This window comes from Pempheris klunzingeri, chromosome 12 (genome assembly GCF_042242105.1).
Source record: "Pempheris klunzingeri isolate RE-2024b chromosome 12, fPemKlu1.hap1, whole genome shotgun sequence".
NCBI lineage: Eukaryota > Metazoa > Chordata > Actinopteri > Acropomatiformes > Pempheridae > Pempheris > Pempheris klunzingeri.
The window spans coordinates 10,921,897-10,944,663 of record NC_092023.1 but is presented as its reverse complement, the minus strand read 5'-3'; the positions used below and the strand labels follow the sequence as shown (position 1 = coordinate 10,944,663).

The window sequence follows — 22,767 nt, the reverse complement described above, 5'->3', positions numbered from 1 at the left end:
AGAATTCAAATTAGTTTTCAGTTTTAAATGTTTCAACTATTTTGTTTCTGATACATCAGTTTTTTTAGCGACAGTTTGCCATTGTGGATGACTCTAAACATGGCAATAACCACGAGCCAGGGCTGCATATTGAGAAGAAACCACTCACAGGAGCGAATCAAGGCTGTAGTGAATTCAAAAGGCTTCATTGTTGTAGTTGTAAACAACACATGTTGTGGAATTCATCTGAAATTGTGATCAGATGTGTCTCACTGAAAAGCACCTTGGGCGTCATAGTTAACTTCTCACCTTGCATTTTTCTGTCCACGGGCATCCTTCGTCTCTCTATCAAAGAACCAGATATTTTGTAAAGCTGTTGTTAATCTTTGTACTTGTGATTCATGCTTTCACAGGCTGTAGATGTGCTCCATCTGTGAGTCACATAAGAAAGTAAACTGCAGGTGTCCAGCTGCCACTTACTAACAGCTGATTCCCACTGCTGAAAATAGCTTAAAGTGTTTAACTGATTACAAATAAACTTTTTAAAGTATTAAATATCCTGTAGATAAAAAGAAATTAAAAGAGTTGTTGTATGTGATCATGGTTGAGATATAATAATCTACTCCTGGGAGAGGTCCTAATATAGAAAATAATGGACTTGGCTGAAGAAACAGGACGCAAAGCTTTTGTCTTTTGCCTCCACTTCATACATGATTTCCATTTATTAGGACTCCTATCATTTAGAATCGATTATGTCGGCGTGACATGTCATCTACACTGACATGAAATGAAGTGAAGTTTGGTTTATCCATAATATTGTTTCTTCTCCTCTACATACAGCAACGCTCCACTGTGGCCTCCATGATGCACCGTCAAGAGACTGTGGAGTGTCTGCGCAAGTTCAACGCCAGGAGGAAACTTAAAGTGAGTGTGGAGGCAGTCACACACACACACACACACACATCAAAGTATCACAAATCTTATAATGTTAATTTTTGTGCCTCTCTAGGGAGCTATTCTCACAACAATGCTGGTGTCCAGGAACTTTTCAGGTGAGCTTTGGCAAGGATATTCTACAGACTTCAAAAGGTGCTCAGAAACACTGAGCAGTTCTGAGATGTCTGTTTTTGTCATTTTATATAATAAATGTATTCTATATGCACTTTATGGGTAATCACTTTTTCCTGATATCTCATAGGGGTCAAATGATGCTTATCTCTTTCTTTCTTTCTGTCGGTGATTTAGCTTTTCTTTAGCTTGAAACTAGTTCCCTTAATCACACATTTGGTTTCCTGTTCGCATTGGCTGGTCAGCTTTGTCTGCAGTTTTGATTTTGCACTTCAGGGGTTTGGCTTGGATTTCCTCCTTGTAAGCAGTTTGATCACCCAAACACAATGCACTCTTGATTGAACACCCAATATGTGGGCTAGACGAAGGCCCGGCAGGCTAATGCATTAATGCTATTGCCCCTGTGTTTATATGCTTTTATGTAAGTAAAACAACTCTTGTGGATTACAGCCAACTACTTTCTACTAGTCATGATTGATCTAGTCTGAAGGAAGCAGACGAGCCAGACCTCTGAATTGCTTTATAGATAACTGTAGACATGTTTATCGAGTGAATGTCCACGGAAATGAGATTAATAATTTTAGGGCACAAGTATTTTGGTGCTGAGAAGATTTCCCGTCTGCTGCTTCACTTCATCCTAATGAAAAGGAGTTTATCAGAGTTGAAATATCAAATGGTGAGCAGCTCATCGCGTGGCACACGATCAGTATGCCTGCTTGATCCAAACCCATTTTGTCATTTTTATCTAATACTCAGAGGTTTATTTAAGTCCAAGAAATCTAGAAAATTAAAAGGTTGTCAGGCTTTAGTGAGGCTATTGTGCCACCTTTGCCTCCACATTGAATCCCTCTCTGTCCAATAGTGGGACGGCAGCATACCAGCCCTGCCGCTACCACCAGCACGGCTGCAATGGCACAGGAAGGTACGTCTGCTTGAGGGGGTGTTGGACTCGGGCACTGCCAACTTCATACTCAGGCTATTGGCATGTGGCCTGGGCTGCTTGAACCCCTCCACCTGCTGCCTGCTGCTACTGCACACTGATGGACCACTTTTGTGTGGTTTTCATTGCACTGGGGCATGCTGCACACACACAAACACACAAATATGTAAATGGAAACCACAAACGGAGCTCAGCTCTTGACCTCTTCGGTCTGCTGCGTGTTTGGATGCTCTAATGAACAGAGCTCTTCTCCAGGAATGGCTATTTAATTTCCTGTGTCGAACACAACAGCCATTTAAATGACACCCAGCATGACCTTCTGACCTCTGTCCAACTACCTCAGCTGTCACGCAACAACGCTCAGCTTACACATCTCTGCATTAACACAAGTGGTGCAGGCTGCACATCTACTCCTCTGCAGCATAACCTTTTTTTATTACTAATTTGAATAAACACGCCAGCATTCAACTTCCTTATCACTCCCAGTTTTGCCTCCTTTGAATTGGTTTGTATCCACAGTACTCAGCTGATGCCCAGTCGATCCCTGCCTGTTCTCGCTGCAACTGTCCCTCCGCATGGCTCTGGCACTAACAGCCAGCCAAGCATGTGTATGAGTGCACATTACAGTACAGTATGCCAACCTGCATGGGAAGCTGGTTAAACAGGATGCATAGTGTAGTTTGTTATCTATTTATTTGTCTTCTCTACTGCCTGCTTTGTTTTATTTGTGTGAACAGACAAACCTACAAAAAACCTAAAGACATCAGTATGCTTCAAACAAAGTGCCTGTAGGGTCATCAAAGAGTGTCCGAAACGGTCTCCCCTCAGACCTTTCCAGTGCTGAATTTAGGGGTGCTGCGGACAAGAATTGTTGTCACCCTCTGACACCAACAATCCATAGTGGTCAAAACCCAAAACGGCAACTTTGGCACAAAAAAGGAACTTTATTATGAGACCAATTTGTTTCGGTTCATGGCCTTCATCAGGGGTCACCATCATGCAACAAATTATAAAGAAAATTTGAATTTAAAGAGTAGGAGTTAAAGATGAATTAAAACAAAACAGAATCAGCAATAAGACCCATTATAAAAAGATACAAATGAAGGGTTTGGAAGTGTAATTACATCAGCCACTACATTACAGTAAAAAAACAAATTACTTGAAAAGTTCTCATATATGGAAGCAAACGTTTGAGAAACTATCCAAAAACAGTTTTTCATGTAATGAAATCCTCAATTCTGATCCTGATGTTCCTATCAGTAGGGTGATTAAAAGACTTATTGTATACTGACAATTTATACAGATTCCACTCTTAGTTACCTTAAAGAGGTTTGTGGTTACTGCCCTTTTAAAGTCCGACATGCAGGCCCACTTCCCATCGTCCGAAAACATTGTGTTTCCTCATCTCCATTTATATGCCGTCCTCCTCCATGATGGTCATACAGACTAGTTTGTATGAAGCATACTGAACCCCTCTACAGGTGAATGTCAGTCACATGACAGGTTGAGCTGTTCATACAGGAATTATGGTTTGATCAACAAGTGGATGCTACGTCGATAAGCTGTTAATAATGGATTTCTCTCTGTGAATAATTCTGACTGTCGAATTTCTTCACTTGCTGAGAAACATTGTCAGATACAGTCTGATGTGAAGGATTTGGGTCTGAAATGATCCCCTGAACGTTTTCCGCTCATGCACTTCTCACGCACTTTTTAAGAGAAAGACTTTGAAGTGGATGCTGCATGCCAGACATGTTGATAAATCACGTCATCGCATGAACCCACCACCTCTGTGAAAATGATCAAAGAATGCCTTTTAAAATTCAGTAAAAGCCCGACAGGTGTTTGTGCCTGCAGTTGTCATGTTGAGTTTTCAGTCCAGATATTAAGATGCAGATATTAAAAACATTACTGTTTTCTTGCCTTCTTCATTGCCTTTCACTTTATAAATGGAAGGTAAGGGAGGACCGTTGGAACATGACTAACACAAATATGAGTGTTTATACAGTAAGAGTGTACTGTGTGTTTATTTTAATTATCTATGTTGTGTGAATGCATGAGGACATTTTTATTCAGTTTCCTCTTAAATGTGTGTGTCTTGGTGTCATTTCTATGAGTTTTTTTACAACTGGTTCAGTTTTCAGATGCATGCACGTGATATAATATCAGTGTGATCAATGTTGGCTAACTTGTTAACTACCGTAGGTGTGTTTTACCTGCAGGAGTAGTGAACTATGGGATACGGCAAAAGTTCAAGTTGTTCCAGCTCAATCGGTTCAATCGATGTGTTAGCCGTATCACACTGAAATAAATGACATTTTCCTTGATTCCTCTGTGAGGAACTCCAAATTGTTTTGGTTAGCAGCATATCATTGGTTCAGAAACTCAGTCATTCATTGAATTCATTCATTAGTGTATTCATTCATCTATTCATAGAAGTCTGTTATGTACTTACGACAGTGCTGGAATTAATTTTTAGTGTTTTTAGGGGCAAAAAGACCCAAGTTTTACCTGCTTTTAATGTTTATTTTCCTACAAATTGATTGATCATACATGTCAGATTTTCTGTCCTGCTGTTGTGATGTTTTGAATTTAGCCCATTCACAGTCAAGGCTGTGGAGGTTTATTTCTGCCAGTCAAGAAAAAAAAGAAATTTTGACCGACTATCACATAAGTAACTTACTATATGACTTTTGTGAAAAGTCTGAGCTACTCTTATTATTAAAACATGCTAACTCATAATTTTGCCTCACTAACTTATGAATTTAACTTGCTTACTTGCTAAATTTTACTTAATAACTAGGCAACAAAATATTTAACTCTCTCAAATTTTTCATCTCTTTTATGGCAGAAATGGGCTTCCAAATAAAAATGTAACCAGTGTCCTGGAAATACATTGTGGGAGCTTGGGGTGTGATTGGGCTCTGTATTAAAATCACCAAGTGCCTGTTTAAACAAAGCATTACAATGAGAAAGGGTAAAAGCACTGAGGGTGCACACCTCCAAATTTAAAATTTTTTCATTTTCAACTTTTGTCTTTTAATTTCCAGTTTCAGTTTGTAAAACCAAATTTCCGTTTAAACAATTAATTGCGCTGATAATCCCCATTGGTGGAGACAAAATACTTTGAGGAGGGATTGTCCCTCTTACAACAGTTCTACTTTTGAAAATATTAATGTGAAATTAGGAGGCAGCTATGATAAACCTTTATCGGACCAGGTTTTGCTTCTGTTTTGTCCTGCTGACTGAATTATCTCAACCACTGTTCCGTTTGTTGGACCTTTACGTCTCAGACTATGTCCTTCTCTGACCATTTTTTCCCTTCTTTCTTTCAGCATGCAAAACCTTACTAAACAAAAAGTCGGACGGTGTGAAGGTAAGCTCTCTGACCCAGGGGGGTTTTATTAACTTTACTACTTCTGTCCTTCTTACTCTTCCTGTCTTCTGTCATCCTAACAACTCTCTAATAACATGTATCTTTGATGTTATGAGCATATGGAAAGCGATATGTTCTTTAAGTTGGATTATCTTTGTGCTTTGGTGCTCCTTTATTAGTTTTTGCAGCTTAGGGAAAAAGATTGATCTTAAAAATAAAGCAACCACTTTATCATGTTTATGAGTTAGCCGTTCAAGGTGGGGCACAGGTAATACAGATTTGAAATTTAAGTGAAAGTAACGGACATAATAAAGACCAAAAGGCTGTTAAAACACTGTTTTTTACCACCAGGTTTTTCTGTTATTCACAGGTGGTCATTTTGTTTCGAACAGTCAGCGTCAATGCATGCAGTGAAGCGCCATGATCCACAAGGGCCAAAATAAAATCCCCATTACAAACAGTAACTTTAAACATAACTAAACCCAGCATTATACAAATAAAGTGCACGACCAGTGATTTAGATCTTCCCATTTAAAAATTAACTCCCTATATTGTTTTTGCAGCTGATTCTTTTCTTTCTTTCTTCTGAAGCCCTCTCAGTATCCCTTTGTCTCATCTTTGTTCCTGTGTAAGCTTGTGCAGCTGTTTTGTTTTTCTCTCTTTCTGGGATAAATCTGGCAGCTTCACTTTTTTACTATTTTGATTAGCTCCTTGTTTCCCGATGACCCCTTATTTTTTTCCTCCTCCTTTCCATTGCTGTCTGTCAGAAAAGGAAGTCCAGCTCGAGTGTTTGTTTGATGGTGAGATCGGCTCTGTCGCTTTTGTTCATTTTTCATTCTTGGTCTCTCTTCGTCTTTCTGGGTCTTTTCTCCCCCCGGTCCTCCTCTACTCCTCTGTTTCATTTGTTTGTTTGTTTTTCTTTTGGGCAAAGATGCTTGAAGCGTTGTCTATGACAGTTTTAGTTTTGTCCAATATATGTTGGATTTCCCAACTCCATCCAACATTCCTGCATCCCCCTTTGCCATATGCGCCACCAAAACCATTTCAGCTCCTGACAAATAACACACAAAGACACACACTAACCCCCTTCCAGTTATGCTTATCTGATCTTTTTCTCCCTTTGGATAAGATCACGCATTTTGGCTTACTTACCAGCATCCCTGACCATCACAGGAGTGAGGGACATACATCTCTCTAAACATCATTATGCAGTCATTTTACCTTTTTCAATTATTGCACATTTATTGTATCGTCATTATTTTTCATTTGAGTTAACTCTTTTTGTCCCCCTCTTTTTGTAAATAAAGCAGCTGTCTTGGTCACCTGCAGATAATCTCCGCCTCTGAACTAGAGACAGTTCAGTGGTAGATATATTGAAGATAAAGTAATGAAATAAAAATACAGTGAAATTTTAAGATAATGCCAGTATTTCTTTAGGAATTTGTTCTAATGATCTTTTTGATTAGTTACACATGCAAATAAAATCGATACTTATACTGATCCTCACTCACTAAAACTATGAGTCTATAAGCAGTTTCACATCTGTGAAAGCAAAATTAATTATCTGTTCTTCAAAGGAAGCTTCTTTAAACACTGGAATTGTAAATCGGTATGAATGCATTTAAGTTGATATTAAAATAGATATCGTTAATGGAGGTAATAAATATGGTAAAGGAAACACTTATCTTATCCTTGAACATAATTTTGAGGCTGTAGAAAATGCAAAACACAAACAAAGATTTCCAGTAGTGGCTTCACAATAGCTTAGGATTTTAATTACCGTGATGTATTTGTGCATCTTGAATGAACTGTAGGTTGCCTTGTTTAACTTGGTGTTGCACATTACTCTTTCTGTGAGATGATATTGCTAATAGGCCACAGAAAAACCTCCCAGCACTTTGCTCTTACCCTTATATTGGCATAATTCATTCACCTCTTAACTTTCTTGCGGGAATACTGATTTGCATTCAAGACTATTTCTCTATTCTCTTTTTTCTCCAGTTAGCCTGAGGCTGAAAGGAGAGTCCAGCTCAAACTGTGTTTTCTTGTTCACATCTCGCATTCAGTCTATAATTTGTAGCTATAAACTCCACCTCTGTTATTCAGCTGAACCCCCATTCTGGTTTGCAGGATACAACAAAACGGAGCCAAAGTGGCAGCAGGGGACAAAATATCCTGACTTTTAGTCTGTTGAAAATGTGTAGTCTCCTCCCAGGTCTGGTTTCAGGAGGGAACATAGCTGTTCCTAATACGCTTCATATAAAGGTTTTTTTTAATCACTCCTCTCTCCTGGAACCACTTTGCCTTGGGAGACCCTACCAGGGGCGCGACAACACAGCTTCCAGGGTCACAGGGGCACAACAACCCACCCACCATGATAAGGTGGCGATTCGTTGGGGAAATATCCTGTTTTGGGGGAATTTCCTGTTTTGCACCTGAGATTCCCATAAGGTGGTTTATGATTTAAACCCAGTTTATGATTTAGACCCAATGGGAACAGTGGGGGAATTTTAGGTGCTTTGAGGATCTGGGATGTCCAATTGGGAGGAGACCCCGGGGCAGATCCAGAACGTGCTAGAGAGATTATATATCTCATCTGGCCTGGGAACGCCTCGGGATAGCCTGCTGTCACCGCGTCCCAATGCTAGATAAGTGGAACAAAATGGAAGGATGGCTTTAATTCTATCAGTTGATTTCCTGAGAATACAGCTGTTAAATGCGACTGTAAACTATTTTCTTAGTTTAATTAAAGCTAATAACATATATACTAAAAGATTGCACCACTGCACTTTTAGAGACAAATATCAGTAAAACAATAGTTTTCAGTAAAACTATATTGAAATAGACTCTGCAGGGATAATTTAAACCACAAAATATTGCTGAACATTTTTTTTTTATTTCACATAAGTCTTGAAACTTCTCAAACTCTTTTTAAATCTTTAAATTTTATTTAGCTTTTCTGTTGGCAAACCAACTTTTGCTTGAGGTTTGGACTGAGAGTTGAGTGGTCAAAAATTCAGTCAAAGCAGTGAACAGGGCCTGTTCAAGACAACTGGGCGAACTAAGCAGTTGCAGTAATACCATGTAGTTTTGTGGGTCAAACAGGCTTTAGTATTATCTTCCAGATGACTATGTAGGGGCTAAAAGAGGGAAAGAACAATATTCAGCACATACCTTCACGCATGCATACACACTTCTCCACAGAGGAAAATCCTGTCATCAAGGCCTTTCACTGCATGCACAGACCTGGACTGGTTATTATTATTTATTATATTTGTTATTCTAAACTTATTTTTTTGACTCGGTCACACAGTCTTTGGCTGTGTTGCTGCCAGAAATGGACCACCAATTCCCGTTGCTTGTGTTAGATAAAAACTTGTGATTTATCTTGTTATCCCAGCAGATGTTGATTGACCTATTTGCAAAAGTGCTGGGAAATTACTTACAATTGGATAGTCTGAAAATATGTTCTTTGTATTAACATGCATTTGCTGACTAACTTTTCTGTATTTTTTACTTGTTTTAATGTTGCGCAAAAGTTGTAGACATTAAATGCAGGCATACACCAGAGTGCTGGATTAATAAAGCCCTTCAATCATTTGATACACAGTTTTTTGATAGAAATAAACAAGTTAGGAAGTCCATACACTCACATTGTTGATGGAGAACAAGACTTAATCTGTTTCTACAATTTCCTGATGATCAAAAGAAACGTCATGTCATGGATTTAAGTGATTATTTTGCACAGCAATTTACAGGAGAGTAGAACAACTGCGTGTTAAAATGTACAAAGCAGAAAGATGCGGATGATTGATACAAATATTCCGAAAAATCTGCTTAGTATTGAACCCTACTCAAACTTGTGCAGTTTTGAATCCTACTCACGTACAATAGGTGGAATAGGCCACATAATGGCTCTATTCCTGTTTTGCACCTGAGATTCCCATAAGGTGGTTTATGATTTAGACTCAATGGGAGCAGTGGGAGTCATTCTGTGTTGTGTTTCTTTGCCCCAGTCGCAGGGAAACAACAGTAAAAACAGTGTAGTAAGCAGCAGCAGCACCAAAGACAGCAGCATGTCATCTTCAGCACCAATGGTACCTCATCTCTATTTGGTTTCTCTCATGTTGCTTTTTACGGCATCATTTCATTGTTTCCATCTTTCCAATGTTTAGTTCTGCCTCCTCCTCATCTTTTTCTCACATCCTATGTTAAGTGAAATCTTCTGTGTCCTTCGTCCTCTCTCTCTCTCTCTCTCGTCGTTCATCCTCTGCCTTTTTGCTTCTGTTTTGAGCACAAACTGTGATGTTGCCAGTGGATTTGACGACTTTAAAATTGAAGGACTGGCTCGTGCATTTGAGCGTCTCTCCTAGCTTGTGTTTTACCCAGACCTCCTGTGGACACACTTGTACATATATTTACACAGTGCACAACACTGACAGGTAGACAAATGGCTTTCATTTTGCAGCGCTACAGCAGACACTTCAATCAGGTTCTGCTCAGCCACATCCTGGTGACTCCTTTGTGTGTTCAACTGCGTCACCTGGGCTTTGTTGATGATTTGTCTTCGGAAAAGAACATGGTGACTGCAATTACAGAGCACAAAAATTCAAAGGCTGAACCTCCACTACATAAAAAGACGGCTTCTCACAAATTGCTGTTTGGTCATTGTAGATGATGAGGACTTCTGGGTAAAACAGGAGGTGGAGTGGGCAGGTAACAGAGATCGTAATTGTATGAGGGTGCAGCCTCTGTGTTCATCTTTGTAATTTGATCCATATATACAACACACTGTAGAGCTTGCAATGTGGCAGCAGGAAAGCCAAAACTGTTCTCTCACCAGTCTGCATCCACTGTGTGGCCAGTTGCCTTTTTAGACCTGAAATAACTGGAGACAATCATTCCTGTGGGTCTTAACAGAAATGTATACACTATTTAGACTTTATAATAAAAAACTGAAGTATTTTCTTAAGTGAGAAGGTCAAATCAAAGTGAATGAAACCATTAACATCTTTAAATCAAAAGTATGCTCTCATAGCTACTTGTGGAATTTCTAGATAAATCTATAAAATTATTGGATGGCTGTAGCAAAATTGTGGCACTCTTGTTTCCCCATAATAAGGTCGTTCTTAGCTTAGTTGTTAAGACCAGGAATGCAACATCCTGTCATCTCTCAGCTGCCTGTTAAAAATAAAAATTTAAAGTGCCCAAAAAATGACCTACATCCTCAATAATCCTGTATGTCACTGAATGGGCTGCATGTTCCAAGATTGTAGTTCCTGGATGTTGGCTCCAGTGTTGATTGGGATCAGGGCCTGAGTGTGACTGACTGACTGACTGACTGACTGACTGACTGACTGACTGACTGACCAAACCAGTATACTGTGGTTTGTTTTCCAAACAGTGCAGTACTTGGAGCTCTTGAATTTGTGCTGAATGTTTCTATGGTAGGGTCATGGTTGAGGATGAGGAGTGCTTACTTAAACACAGTCACCGTGCTCATTGGTCATAACTCGGACTCCAGATGGTGATTGACAGTTTTAATGATAACAAGTGTCATTTGTAGGGATAAGAGCCAGAGTGTATTTACTAGCTTAGCATTAAAGTCACTGTGTATTTCGCTGTGGTTATAGCATCTTTAAAAGTATTCTGATGGTTTAATTTTCTTTGGAGAAAATTATAAAATTATTATAGAATCTGGCAGTGTCATTTTTTGATACTATCTCTAAGGGGTGCCAGAAGAAAATGGAATATTATCTGTATGTATAAATATCAGAGGTTCATGAAACTGGTAGGCTAAATACGATCACTTCCAGGTAACATAAGTATGGCATAACATATGCGCTCACACTTACATGCACATGCAGTCACTCAAAAGACCCTCCTCCTCAGTCATGGCCCTGGCTGGTGAATACCTGTTTAGCTGCTCTACGTGTTCGTGGCTGTTTTCATGCATTTTGGAGACTCTAAAATGATCATCATCACTTAGGCCATAGGCCACAGTGCTGGTGAATGAGAAAAGGACTGACACTGGGCGCCTTGACATCTACAATCATGTCTTTGATCACCATAAATGCTCCACAGCCTCTACTGCAGCGCTTCGTTTTGGTGTGCGCACATGCGTCTGTTTTCTATGTTTGTCGTCATGGAATAAGTTTGTATTCCCTGGCATTTCCCCTGGTGCCCCACCCCACCCATCCCCTCCCTGCATGGTAAAGTGTCTCCTACCTCCCCCCAGGAAGCCCAGACAACTGTTGTACACAACCCAGCTGACGGCACCAAGGTAAGCCCCTCCTTCTCCCGCCACTGGCCACCAGCTACTACAGACACTCGCAGGTGACTCGTGGAGGATTTTCTCTAAATACAGTCCGTACATCGCTGTCAGAACTACAATAACAAGTGTCTACACTTCATTGTTAACCTAATGTGAACTGACTTCTGTCAGCGTGTTTCATCATTTCTCTTCCTGATTACCAGAAGGGATTTCACTAGAGAGTTGAATCCTGGGAACCTCTCCAAATCAGATCAGTAGGAGATCATTACAGATCCCTCTTGAAGTAAAGGCGCCCCATTATAGAGCCACTGGAATAAAATTACCATTTAGTGTTTTATTTTAATCAATTAATACATTAAAAAAGCCATTAGCTTTATAAATAATGAAGGAATAAACTCAAAGTAAAAAACATCCTTTTTGAATGTTTGTATTTCTGTAGTCAGTCTTTAAATGATGAATTAATGCAGAGCTCTTGTTGCTGCACTGTCTGTTGGACCTGATTGCAATTTTAGGTAGCATACTGCTCATCCAATCAAATTTTTAATAGACTTTAAAACAGAAAAAAAGAAATTTACAAGAAATTACACATTAATTATTTCAGTACTTAAAGACATAAGGAAAACAATTATCAATTGGCAAATAAATTTTTTTAAACTTTGGTCAGTACTAACTTTGAAATAATTACCACTCAATACAGACTCCATTGGTTTAAGGTTTTTTCATATATCGTTATGTAATTTCAACAGATTCAGCTGTTTGTATCAACTTTTCCCATCATTTTCTTCTTTTCCAACACTCTGTCATGCTGCTCTGATTAATTACTGCAATGTAAATGTGTGATATCATTGATCACTCTGAGCAGAATCAGACAGACCTAATCATCACGTTATCTGTGTAGTTACAGATGGTTTAAACAGTTGCCTCATTCTTTAAATATGTGGCCTTTTCTGTGTGATGTAGCCCAAGTACTTGTTTTCCCTTAAGCTTAAAATACCAAATGCCATTTTTCATAAAAATGTAATAATTTTTTCTGACACTAGCAGAAGTGTCTCTTATTTTAGACGAGGCAACGCGCCCATACAATGAAAGACTACAGGAAACCCTTAATTGATTATGATTAAACACTGTGGTATATAATTATTCTGGTGGTACCCTTCAGGATCTGAACAGCATCATAGATAAAGTCAAATTTATATGAAAGAGAAAATTCTACATGTAGCATCTTAAACAGCAGCACATGTACAATACAAGTGCACTTATGTAAAACGCTTTACTAAAACACAAACCAACTGCCATGCTGCTTGCGCTGTTGGTGTACAAGCTTGCACAATATTAGTATGACTAGATATTTAAATGGCAATGCAGGCACACAATTGTCTTTACACTGACACTTTTCACACAGACACTTTGCCACACTGACGCACACTTGCACCCATCTTCCTGTTAAAATTAGCTACATGATTTCAAATTGCTCCCACACTTTGCTGCTCTGATATTTATGGATCTCTGCTGCTGTCCGGCTGGTTTGTGCTCCTGGGAGGAAGTCGTCCATCTGTCCATCAGTTTGTCTATGTGTCCGTATGGTCAAAGTGTCCCAAGTTTCCCAACCCTGTCTCGCTTACACATTAAAAGAAATATTTGTCCTGCTATTTCTCTTTCCACCCCTTTCCCCCTTTCTCTCTCTTTCCATCTCTCTTTTTTTGTCTCTCTGTCTGACAGGGCTCCACAGAGAGCTGTAATAACACAGAAGAGGAGGAGATGAAAGGTAGGAAAGGTACTTGTCCAACTTTCACCTACTCTGCATGCCTCTTTTTATTCACTTAATATCTTGTCCAGGTTTCTGTTGATGGCCAGAGCAGATAGACAAATATTATAGTATATCTCATACTGTGTTTTGTTCATATTTGAGATAATGGATGTCTACTGGTAGAGGTTTCAGGTAACTTCAGTTAGGGTAGTAGAGTCTGGAAGATCCAGTAAATTTAGTTGTTGAGAAATGACAAATTTATATGAAAGAGCAAAGCATAAGAAAGATTATTAGCTACTTCTTATGTTTTAACTTAAACGACATTAGTTAGCGTCTTACCTTGGAGCAAACAAAGGTGTAATTGTTTCTTTTGTTTTTTTTATTCAGCTATGATTTAGCTCTTTCATACAGTTTATTCCACGTACAACATCTCTGTTCTTGTGTTTTTTGCTTCGGAAAAAGAAAAATACAACACCCTCCTTTAGATTTTGAGGACCCTGCAGGTCAGCCCTGCAGGTTGTATATGCACACCGTTGCAGCATTTTCCCCCTTGTTCTGAAAGCCCTCGGTGCTAAAACGAAGCGTGGCCTCAGTGACGCTACTGAAAACTTCCTGCGCCTAGTTACTGATGCTAACACAGGACTGGACAGTGGCCATTCTAAGAACGGGCTTAATGAAGGGGTCAATAGCTTAAGAGCAAAACGCCAAACGTCTTTGCCTTATTTTGATTATTGGTGTGCGTGAGTGTGTGCGTGCCAGCATCGCAGCCACTTAAGCCTTTAATTAGTTGTCTTTGGCTCGGGAAATGCATGAAGTAGGACAGAACTACCTGCAGCTTTCCAGAAAAGAGGTAATCCAGTTACCTAGGCGGCTTTCTGTGGGTTTAGCTGCACTCTATTTTATAGTGGATGATCACTGACATGCAGTCAAGAGACAGTTTGTTCCTGTTCTCTCTTTTGTGTTTTTTTTTAGGTTGATTGCATTTATTCTAAATTGCTTTGGATGAAAGCATCTGCTAAATGAATATAATGTCCACTGTGTTCTAAATTATTGTGCACATGATGTTCTTCTTTGTTTTTCCTTTGCTGCCAATACCATTAAACATATTTCTTTATCTTCAGTAAGTGGATGTTAATACAAGCACAACTACTTATGATGACAACAGTTTTTTTTTTAAATATTTTAAAAGAACTCAAAACACAAGGTTTCAAATGAAGCACAATGCAGTTTTAAAACACTCGTAACAAATTCGAGACATAAATCTGCTGTATTTGTTGCGTGAACATTATTTTTCCAAAAATAAATGCGATTTGAATACTAAAATAAGAGGTCGAGTTAAATGTTAATATATGAGCTCTCTCATCCACTGACCTTGTATGTGCATGCACAGTGTCTGTGTTTTATTTGATGCTAGTGTCAGAGCTGCTGTTTTGAGGATTCATTTCGCCCACCCTCATAAATCTTCTTTTTAAGGACGTTCCACAGGTGCTCAGTAGGGTTGTATAGTCAGGGGACAACGTCATGATTATTTTTTTTTTTTCACTTTACACCCATAGCAACCAAGGAGTCAGTGATGTTTTTAGCAGCGTGGTCTGAGGGCATGATTCTTCCTTTTATACTATGGCAGAAAATGGTCAGTAAGGAACACAAAAATGCTGTTATTTCAGCTCTAAGGAGACCTACCATCTTAACTCCCAATATTCCAGCCCAAAACATCAACTTAATTTGCCTGACAAAAACTTTCCTTAATAAGTCTTTATCTGACTAAATTCATTCATGTGCTCTGGATCACATAACAGTCTTAACAGTTCAATGATCTCTCTTCAGTCTTTGCAAAATATCAGTTGTTCTGATGGCTTTTGCAGGACATTTTACTATTTCACATGTTTCATCTTCTGAAAGATCTTTCTTTCTCCCCATATAGCTTTAGAATTGAGACTTGATTAACAATGTGGAACAACCTCTTAAAGTAGGGTTCCCTTTAATTAAAATCACCTGGCAAACTAGTTAACATGTCTGAGATTAATAAGACAGATATCTGATAACCTGAACAATACAAGCTATTTTCCCTTCCTCTTCAATAGTCTATTTCAATGTCTTAAGTGACAACTTTCAGGTAACTTACAGTTTAAGTATTTCGTGTGTGTGTTTGTCTTGTGATGGGGGCAGCAGCTGCCTGTGAGTCTGCTAGTGCAGACAGTGCAGTGTTAAGCTAGTGCAGCACGGCTGAGGAACAGACTCAGACCCTGTCTCCTCTCTGCCCACCACCCACCTGTAAGTCAGCAGCATTTTACCTGATTCAGCTCTCACCTCTGATGTTTGTTTCCTGACCTTTCCTCATACACCCAACGGCAGACTTTCTGCAATAAATACATCCTTCGAGCGAAACAAGACATTTTTGCCACATAAATTAAGACCAAATAAAAAATCTGACCTCTTCTCTTCCCTCTAATTTATTGTACTAGTTGCGCTCTGCCCTCCTGTGCTGCCATCTACTGGCACCCAGCCTGACTACAAGCTATTCTTTCAGATGTTCATCAATAACTCAGTGTCTGGAGGCTAACTTCCTATTATCACTGTATGATATACTGTGTGCAGAATAAATAATGCTAAACTCCATGTAAATGGCTAGTAGCTTTACTATTTCACTGGGATGAGTGTACTTGCCTGCAGCTGATCCCCTGCAGGAGGCTGCTAGCAGCCCCAGTGTCCCTCAGAGCAGTCCACCTCAGAGCTGCTGTCCTGAACCAGAATCAGCTCTGTCGCCGCCCGCAGGCAGCAGCCGCAAACTGCAGCAGAGTAAGTGGCAGGCAGGGTGTGCAGTGCTTGTGAAGACGTGTTCATACCGTCTATTACAACTTTCTTTGCCATTTCATGGCAGAAGGTTTGAGGACTTAGGAAAATAAACTTTATGAACACATAAGTTACATGCAGGTGTGGAGGATTTACTTGCTGGCTTTTCTGGGTCAGCAGCTGCATGTTAGTTGGATACTGAAAAAACACTTGGAGTGCGTTTGTCTCTGCTGGTTTATTCTCCTCAGTTCACACTGATGTTCAGTGTGTGTGCATGTAGTTTGTGCTTTTCTGGTATGCTGTTTTTCTAATGAACATTTCTTGACTTATCATAATGCTGCATTCTCTGAATTTCTGTGGTCATATTTGTAATTATTTGGTTTTTTTTTTAATTAACATATTGCAGTGGTTTTCATTAGTGTGGGTTTGTGTGTGCACAGTGAAAGAGCTTTCGACTGGTGTCAGTTGAAACAGGCTGTCTTGGTTGAAGTTTTCGTATTTGAATGGTCTTCTCAGCCATCTGTTGTGGAACATATTTTGATATCTTGTTTTTTTGGACCAGACGTTACAGGTGGCTTCCATCCAGGAAGTTAGTGGAAGGACACATGGGAACATGCTAAGAGTGAATTTTCTGTTTGTGGTGAAATTTTCACTCGTGATTAGTTTTAGTTTGTAGAGTTTACTGAACAAAAATTATGGAAATGAATACTCCCCAAAACGTCAGATGATTTTGACATAATTTTATTAAAACTCTAGTGATCAATACAGATTAATGATAAAGGCTGTATTGCATTGATAACGATTTATTTATAAAAACTGAATATTGTATGATAAATCTAATTTTATTTCAATAAATATTGTTGAAGTTATTACTTATGTGAGTAATCAGATGAATACAGGGTGATCCATCACCCAAAAAAACTGTTGTGCCGTTCGTGCGGCTCATGGAGCGTCACATACAGCATCAGACACTCCTGAGGCTGTGTTTAACTTACAATGTCACTGTAAGTGTTACCAGAGGTGGAGCCTGTGTGATGAGCTTTTTTCAAATGTCAGAGGGTTCAAGTAAGTTCAGTGCAAGCGTGAGGAGTGGTATTTATATGTTGAACTTCCAAATGATTTGTGACTGTCTTTAATCTCCTCTGGTCGTCTTCCCCCTCCTTCCTACCTTTTCTTTCCATCTCTCTGTTTTCAGCTCGTAAACAGGAGATAATAAAGATGACAGAGCAGCTGATTGAAGCCATCAACAATGGGGATTTTGAGGCTTACACGTAAGTTTGCATGTGCCACTTAAAAACTGAATCTTTTTTTGAAAACATTTGTCATGTAATACACAACTGAAGTAATAATTTGTTCTCTGTGAAATGCATTTATAACTGTAAAATGCTCGTTTTGGATTCAGCACACATGTTGATCTTACCAAAGCTTTAAATGTCATGTCATCTGTTCTGCATCATCTTCACTGCAGTTCTTAAGTTATCACGTTCTTAAGATAAAGTTTATTTATGGCTGTGTTTTTCTCTGACAGGAGAATCTGTGACCCTGGACTGACTTCTTTTGAGCCAGAGGCTCTTGGAAACCTGGTGGAGGGCATGGACTTCCACAAGTTTTACTTTGAGAACCGTAAGTGGCTCAGTGTATTTGTAACACAGCCTTCATCGGTTGTAGTGCTCGAGTTTTCTCCTTGAAACTACTGTAGTAAGACCTTTATAGACCTCTGTTGACAAGAGTTCAGTGTAAATTTTGTGTTGTGTAATTATCAAAGTAAAAGTGCGTATTCTACAACTAAGCTGCTGCTGTGTAAAGGATCAGCCAATATCACCTGAACAAGAGACTGCAGCGTTGCTTAAATTAAAGGTGCTCCATGTTTTCTCAAACAAACATTACGGTTTATATTCAGTGATTCTCACCAGAACACACTGTGTGTACTGTATATCACTGAGATCTAACAAATGCATTGAATGCTTCCTCATAACATTTACAAAGCTCACTTTTAAACTAGTTAAAGAATACAAAAACATATGCTAGCTTGCAGTCGTCTTCTCCACTCCCTCGGTGGACACATTGCTGTTTTTCCTTGTGTATTAATAGTACCATCCATCAAACAATAGGAATAGTGTCAGACCATCTGTATGACTGTTGTGCACATGTATGATACAAACAAAACAGGGACCCACTCATAAAAGCTGTGCTGTTTGAAGTTGCCAACATGTGTTGCCTGTGGAAGCTGTAATATGCTAAATTCCGTCACATTTGGTCACTCTGCTACATATTGACACCTGACAAGTCTACAAACAGCTGAACTGCATATTCCCATCCCCACAGTGCTGAGTAAAAACAGCAAGCCAGTGCACACCACCATCCTGAACCCCCACGTTCATCTGATCGGCGAGGATGCTGCCTGCATCGCCTACATCCGCCTGACGCAGTACATGGACAGCCAGGGCCGGCCGCGCTCCTGCCAGTCAGAGGAGACGCGTGTGTGGCATCGCCGTGATGCTAAGTGGCTCAATGTGCACTTCCACTGCTCAGGAGCACCGGCCGCACCCCTGCAGTGAACTGACAGCCCAGGCCCAGGTAAGATGGCAACACCTCACCCTCACCCATAATGTCTGAGTGAAAGATGCAATAACAGTTTTATGCTACATGCAAGGATTATGGATGGCTGTAAAAGATCTTTACACAGATTATTTACTCCGATCTTCTGAGGGGTTTTACTGTGTATTTTCTTACAATATGCAGCAAAGCTTTATTGCTAGCCTGCCCTCCTCCCTCTTAGATGGGCAAAGGAATCTCATCTGTGTCTACCTTAAAACAAGTCAACAACAATCTCTCAATTTTACTGGAGACACTGACAAAGTAAACAGTGAATGTTGGCTGTGTGTAATGAATAGACAAACATTTTTCTTAATTGTTTACATGTAACACTGGTACTTCAGACATAATGGCCACAACCTGTAGCTCATGAACCAACCCCCTGAACAAATTCAGCTAAAATTAAAGCACACACAAAGATTAGAGAACAGCCATATTGCAGTTCTCCACTTTTTTCAAAAACTACACACAATTCTTTACAATCTTCATGAATAAGATCTGTTGCGGTCACATGGAACACACTGCCAGTCAAAGTCTAAACTTCAAGTTCATACCATCCACTCTGACTCCACTCTCTCACATGTTGCGCAGTTCAATTAACAATCTGAGCTTTAGCAGTAAAAAGGTTCACAGGTCTGCTCATCTGTTGTGGAGCAATGGGTGCAAACATAGAAGAGACTGGGTCAAAGGAGCAGGCCCCATAATCTATGACTAGTGTGCACTTCAGGGTCTACCTGGAGATGGAAGGTCTATGAATAACATGCATCTTCCATAGCTTGTAGAAGAGGTATACACATATGGGGACTGTTAAGATATACAGTAGCTGTAGAGGCTTTTCAGGGCTGGATTCACCATATTAGGTGGTAGTTGTCTGCAATGTTGAGGCTAATGATACCATATATTTTTCTATTATTTGGCCTTTATGTAGAACATTTTAGACACCAAACTTTGTGTTTTAGGGTTGTATATTTTTATGGCAAAAAATAAAAACATAGTCATGTTCCCGTATTTGTGTTTTATGGATCGTAAAAACTGTGTGCTATACTAGTGTTTTCCTTTGAACACATTAGTATCCAATGTGTGTGTCATTATAAAACAAAATAGCATTTTTAGAAGACAACATTGAATGCAGAGTTTCATTTTGCAGGAGATTTGTGTTATTTTGTGTTTTTGGATTCGTGGGTAGACTTGGGAGGTATTCAGAAAACATATGTAAACAATTGAGAAAAAACGTATTAGCTATAACCATTTCGCTCTTCCTTCTCCAGCTTTGCCTGAACTCTAAAGCTGTTTGGAGCATTTATTCTCCGTGGTCGGATTGGTGCCTGGATCCTGGCCGGGAAGAGGCTGCTTGGAAAGTTGTAAAAACACAAGTGGGGAAAATCCATTATAAGTTAACAAAAAGAGAAAAAAAAAAACCAATCAAAAAAAAAAGCATATTTCAAAAGCTTGACTGAATGACCGACCACACCGACCAACACCAATCCAGTCCAACCCTAGCTAGATGAGGTTGGGGCCCGGCTGACGTCAGCCCCTTCTTGCAGATGGTGCATGCTTCTGGTGGCGACACAGGGGTGATGCTGTCCTGGTCCCTTCGTCCCATGGCCTTTATCCCCAGTCTTTGTTTTGTCTGCTGTCTGGAAAAGTATTAACATGTTAAAAAAAAGTTGCAACAGAAAAACAAGTACACGTCACACACATAGTGAATAGGACTGGGGCGGCAAGTGTGATGTGAGGAAAAATGTGGTTTCTTCTTTGTTTTGTCTTGAGAGCAGCAGAGCCTCTACTTTAATAGAAGTTTTGTTTGTTTTACAGTTCACAGGTAAATGTGGTTGGGGTTTGTGGGAACAGAAGCAACTAATATCTACTTATCAGAATTTAACACCCATTTTATGTGTCAGGTTTGAGCATCTGTACACTGTTTTAAAAGGGGTTTAGATGTTGTGATAAGTTACTGAAGGGACCTTTATTTTTATTTGGTCTTTTTTGTATTATATGTTATTAAATTGTTTTTATCTCCTGTATGATGCATTTTTAAGTATTTTATGTTGAAAAAGGATCGTTTTTAATCAAAAGGGGGATTTTATTTAATAGAATTGTGTATACGATATTTATATAGGAGACAAGGGGAAAATGATTTACTTTCAGTGTGTAGGAAGGGGATTTAAGCATGAGCGGGTGTTTTTCTTTTTCTTTTTTTCCCTTCTTTGAGGACCCGAGGTGTAAATACAAAACACATGCACAAATAAACATACACACACACACACAAACACACTCAAGGTCCCTGTGCTCCAGCCTTTAGGGTCGAGCCTTTCTTGAGCTTTAGACAACGTCCAGGCCAGCTCATCCTGAAGTTGCAGAAGGTCTCCATCTGTCTGCCCTGCAGTGTCGAACACTAAGAGGCACCATCAGTCAAAGTCTAAAGCTCCTCACATCTCTGAACTACCTAATCTGAAAGCACGGACACACTCACGCCAGCTTTTCACGTTTTCTTTAATCTGTTTTTGTGTATTTTTGACATGAAGCATGAATTATTTGAACTATCTAATGGCCTGTACTGTTTCTGCACAGACACTTAAGACTCGATGCTGTTGTGTTTGCTCTTCTGAGGGAGTGAACCTGTCTGCAACTTCAGGTGACGCTCACAAAAATCCTTCCCTTCCACCCTACCTCTGCCCCTCTACTTTCATCATTCCTGCCTCTTATACTCCCCACCTCTGCTACAGTTGTGACATTCGCTAACCAGCCCCATCACTGTCTTAGTAGCACCACACTGTGTGATGATGATGTCACCCCTATGCCTGTCTCTTGTTCTGATTGTGTTCTTAAAATATGAGTGTCGTCCGTCTTGGCTTGCTGTACTTCTGTGTGAAGTCCTGGCACTATAAAAACGCATGTTAAAAATGGAATGCAGCCATGGGATTGGACAAAAAGAAAAAAAGGCATTATGGGAAGAGGGCTATGTTGGCTTGAGGGCTGTGGGACCTTCGCTGATGGCAATCAATGGATTTGATCCCTTTTGTCGCAGTTTCTGTTATAAATGTTGTAGTTGTTAGTGTTTTGATGTTGAGATTTTTGCCAGTTGTTTTAGTCAGACTGATAAAAAAAAAAAAAAAAAAAACGGGTTGAAATGAATGGAGGCTGAGACGGCCACAACAATTTTTTACTGTCCCCGTTGTCCCCTCACACACACACACACACACACACACAGAATGCCGAAATCTCGACACAAAAACACTTGATACACTCCTGTGGCTAATTATAGTGGAATTCACAGCGTCATATAAGCACATGAGATCAAAGATTCTCCCTTTAAAGAGGACAAAACATATCTGTGTCCGTGGTTAAACTTAACAGCACTGTTTTTTCATTGTGTCGTAGAAACTTTGTGAGTGTGACTTTGTACCAGCGGAGGGGTGAGGCTTGCCGTCTGTCTCTGTGCTACGCTGCTCCATAGTAACTCGTGCTTTACTTAGACCGTTACCGTTGGTCACCTAAAAGCTGAAACCACGATGAAGCTATGAATCATCACATACCATGTCTTTGTACGTACACCGACGCAGTCGAGCAGATTAAAAAAAAAAAAAAAAAAAACTTTGTGAAACCCGCCCTACTGTATCAACCACCTGTGCTACTTTCTGAGTGCTGTGACATATCTGACATGCCATGAAAACTGCCCCCCCCCCAAAAAACTTTTTGCACCATGACGACAATGCGTTGTAAAACCAGTACTGAAACTATGTGATGTTTTTTATGGCTATAAGTAGTTCTGTTTGTGCTGTGGGTTCTGGCCCAGTTGTCTGTTGACGCCACCGATCTGACAAGATGCTTTTCTTTCATTGTGTACATTTCCACACACTCATGGGAATGTTTAGAAGAGTAAGATGCAGTATAACTTTGCAGATGGTCTAAAAGGAGGGAAACTGAACTGAGGGAATAAGTCAGTTTCTTCCGTTTGGATCAAGTTGAAATTTGCATTTTTGATTCATTGATAT

The 22,767-nt window shown here is 39.7% G+C and overlaps 1 protein-coding gene across 9 annotated transcripts in view; it reads left to right on the top strand.

Annotated features, from left to right (window-relative positions):
* Positions 1–21,914, top strand: part of LOC139210698 (calcium/calmodulin-dependent protein kinase type II subunit gamma) — a 64,725-nt gene extending 42,811 nt beyond the window's left edge. Inside the window, exons 11-21 of one of the 9 annotated variants that reach the window (XM_070840817.1) lie at positions 820–903; positions 989–1,031; positions 1,910–1,969; positions 5,323–5,363; positions 9,380–9,460; positions 11,602–11,646; positions 13,357–13,402; positions 17,373–17,448; positions 17,706–17,800; positions 18,503–18,754; positions 20,041–21,914. In XM_070840817.1, the coding sequence (XP_070696918.1) occupies positions 820–903; positions 989–1,031; positions 1,910–1,969; positions 5,323–5,363; positions 9,380–9,460; positions 11,602–11,646; positions 13,357–13,402; positions 17,373–17,448; positions 17,706–17,800; positions 18,503–18,735 (804 nt within the window). In that variant the 3' untranslated portion in view covers positions 18,736–18,754; positions 20,041–21,914. Of the gene's footprint in view, positions 1–819; positions 904–988; positions 1,032–1,909; positions 1,970–5,322; positions 5,364–9,379; positions 9,461–11,601; positions 11,647–13,356; positions 13,412–17,372; positions 17,449–17,705; positions 17,801–18,502; positions 18,755–20,040 lie in introns of all 9 variants that reach the window. The other 8 variants (XM_070840816.1, XM_070840820.1, XM_070840819.1 and 5 more) reach the window with 8 other exon arrangements.
* Positions 21,915–22,767: the final 853 nt, after the last annotated feature.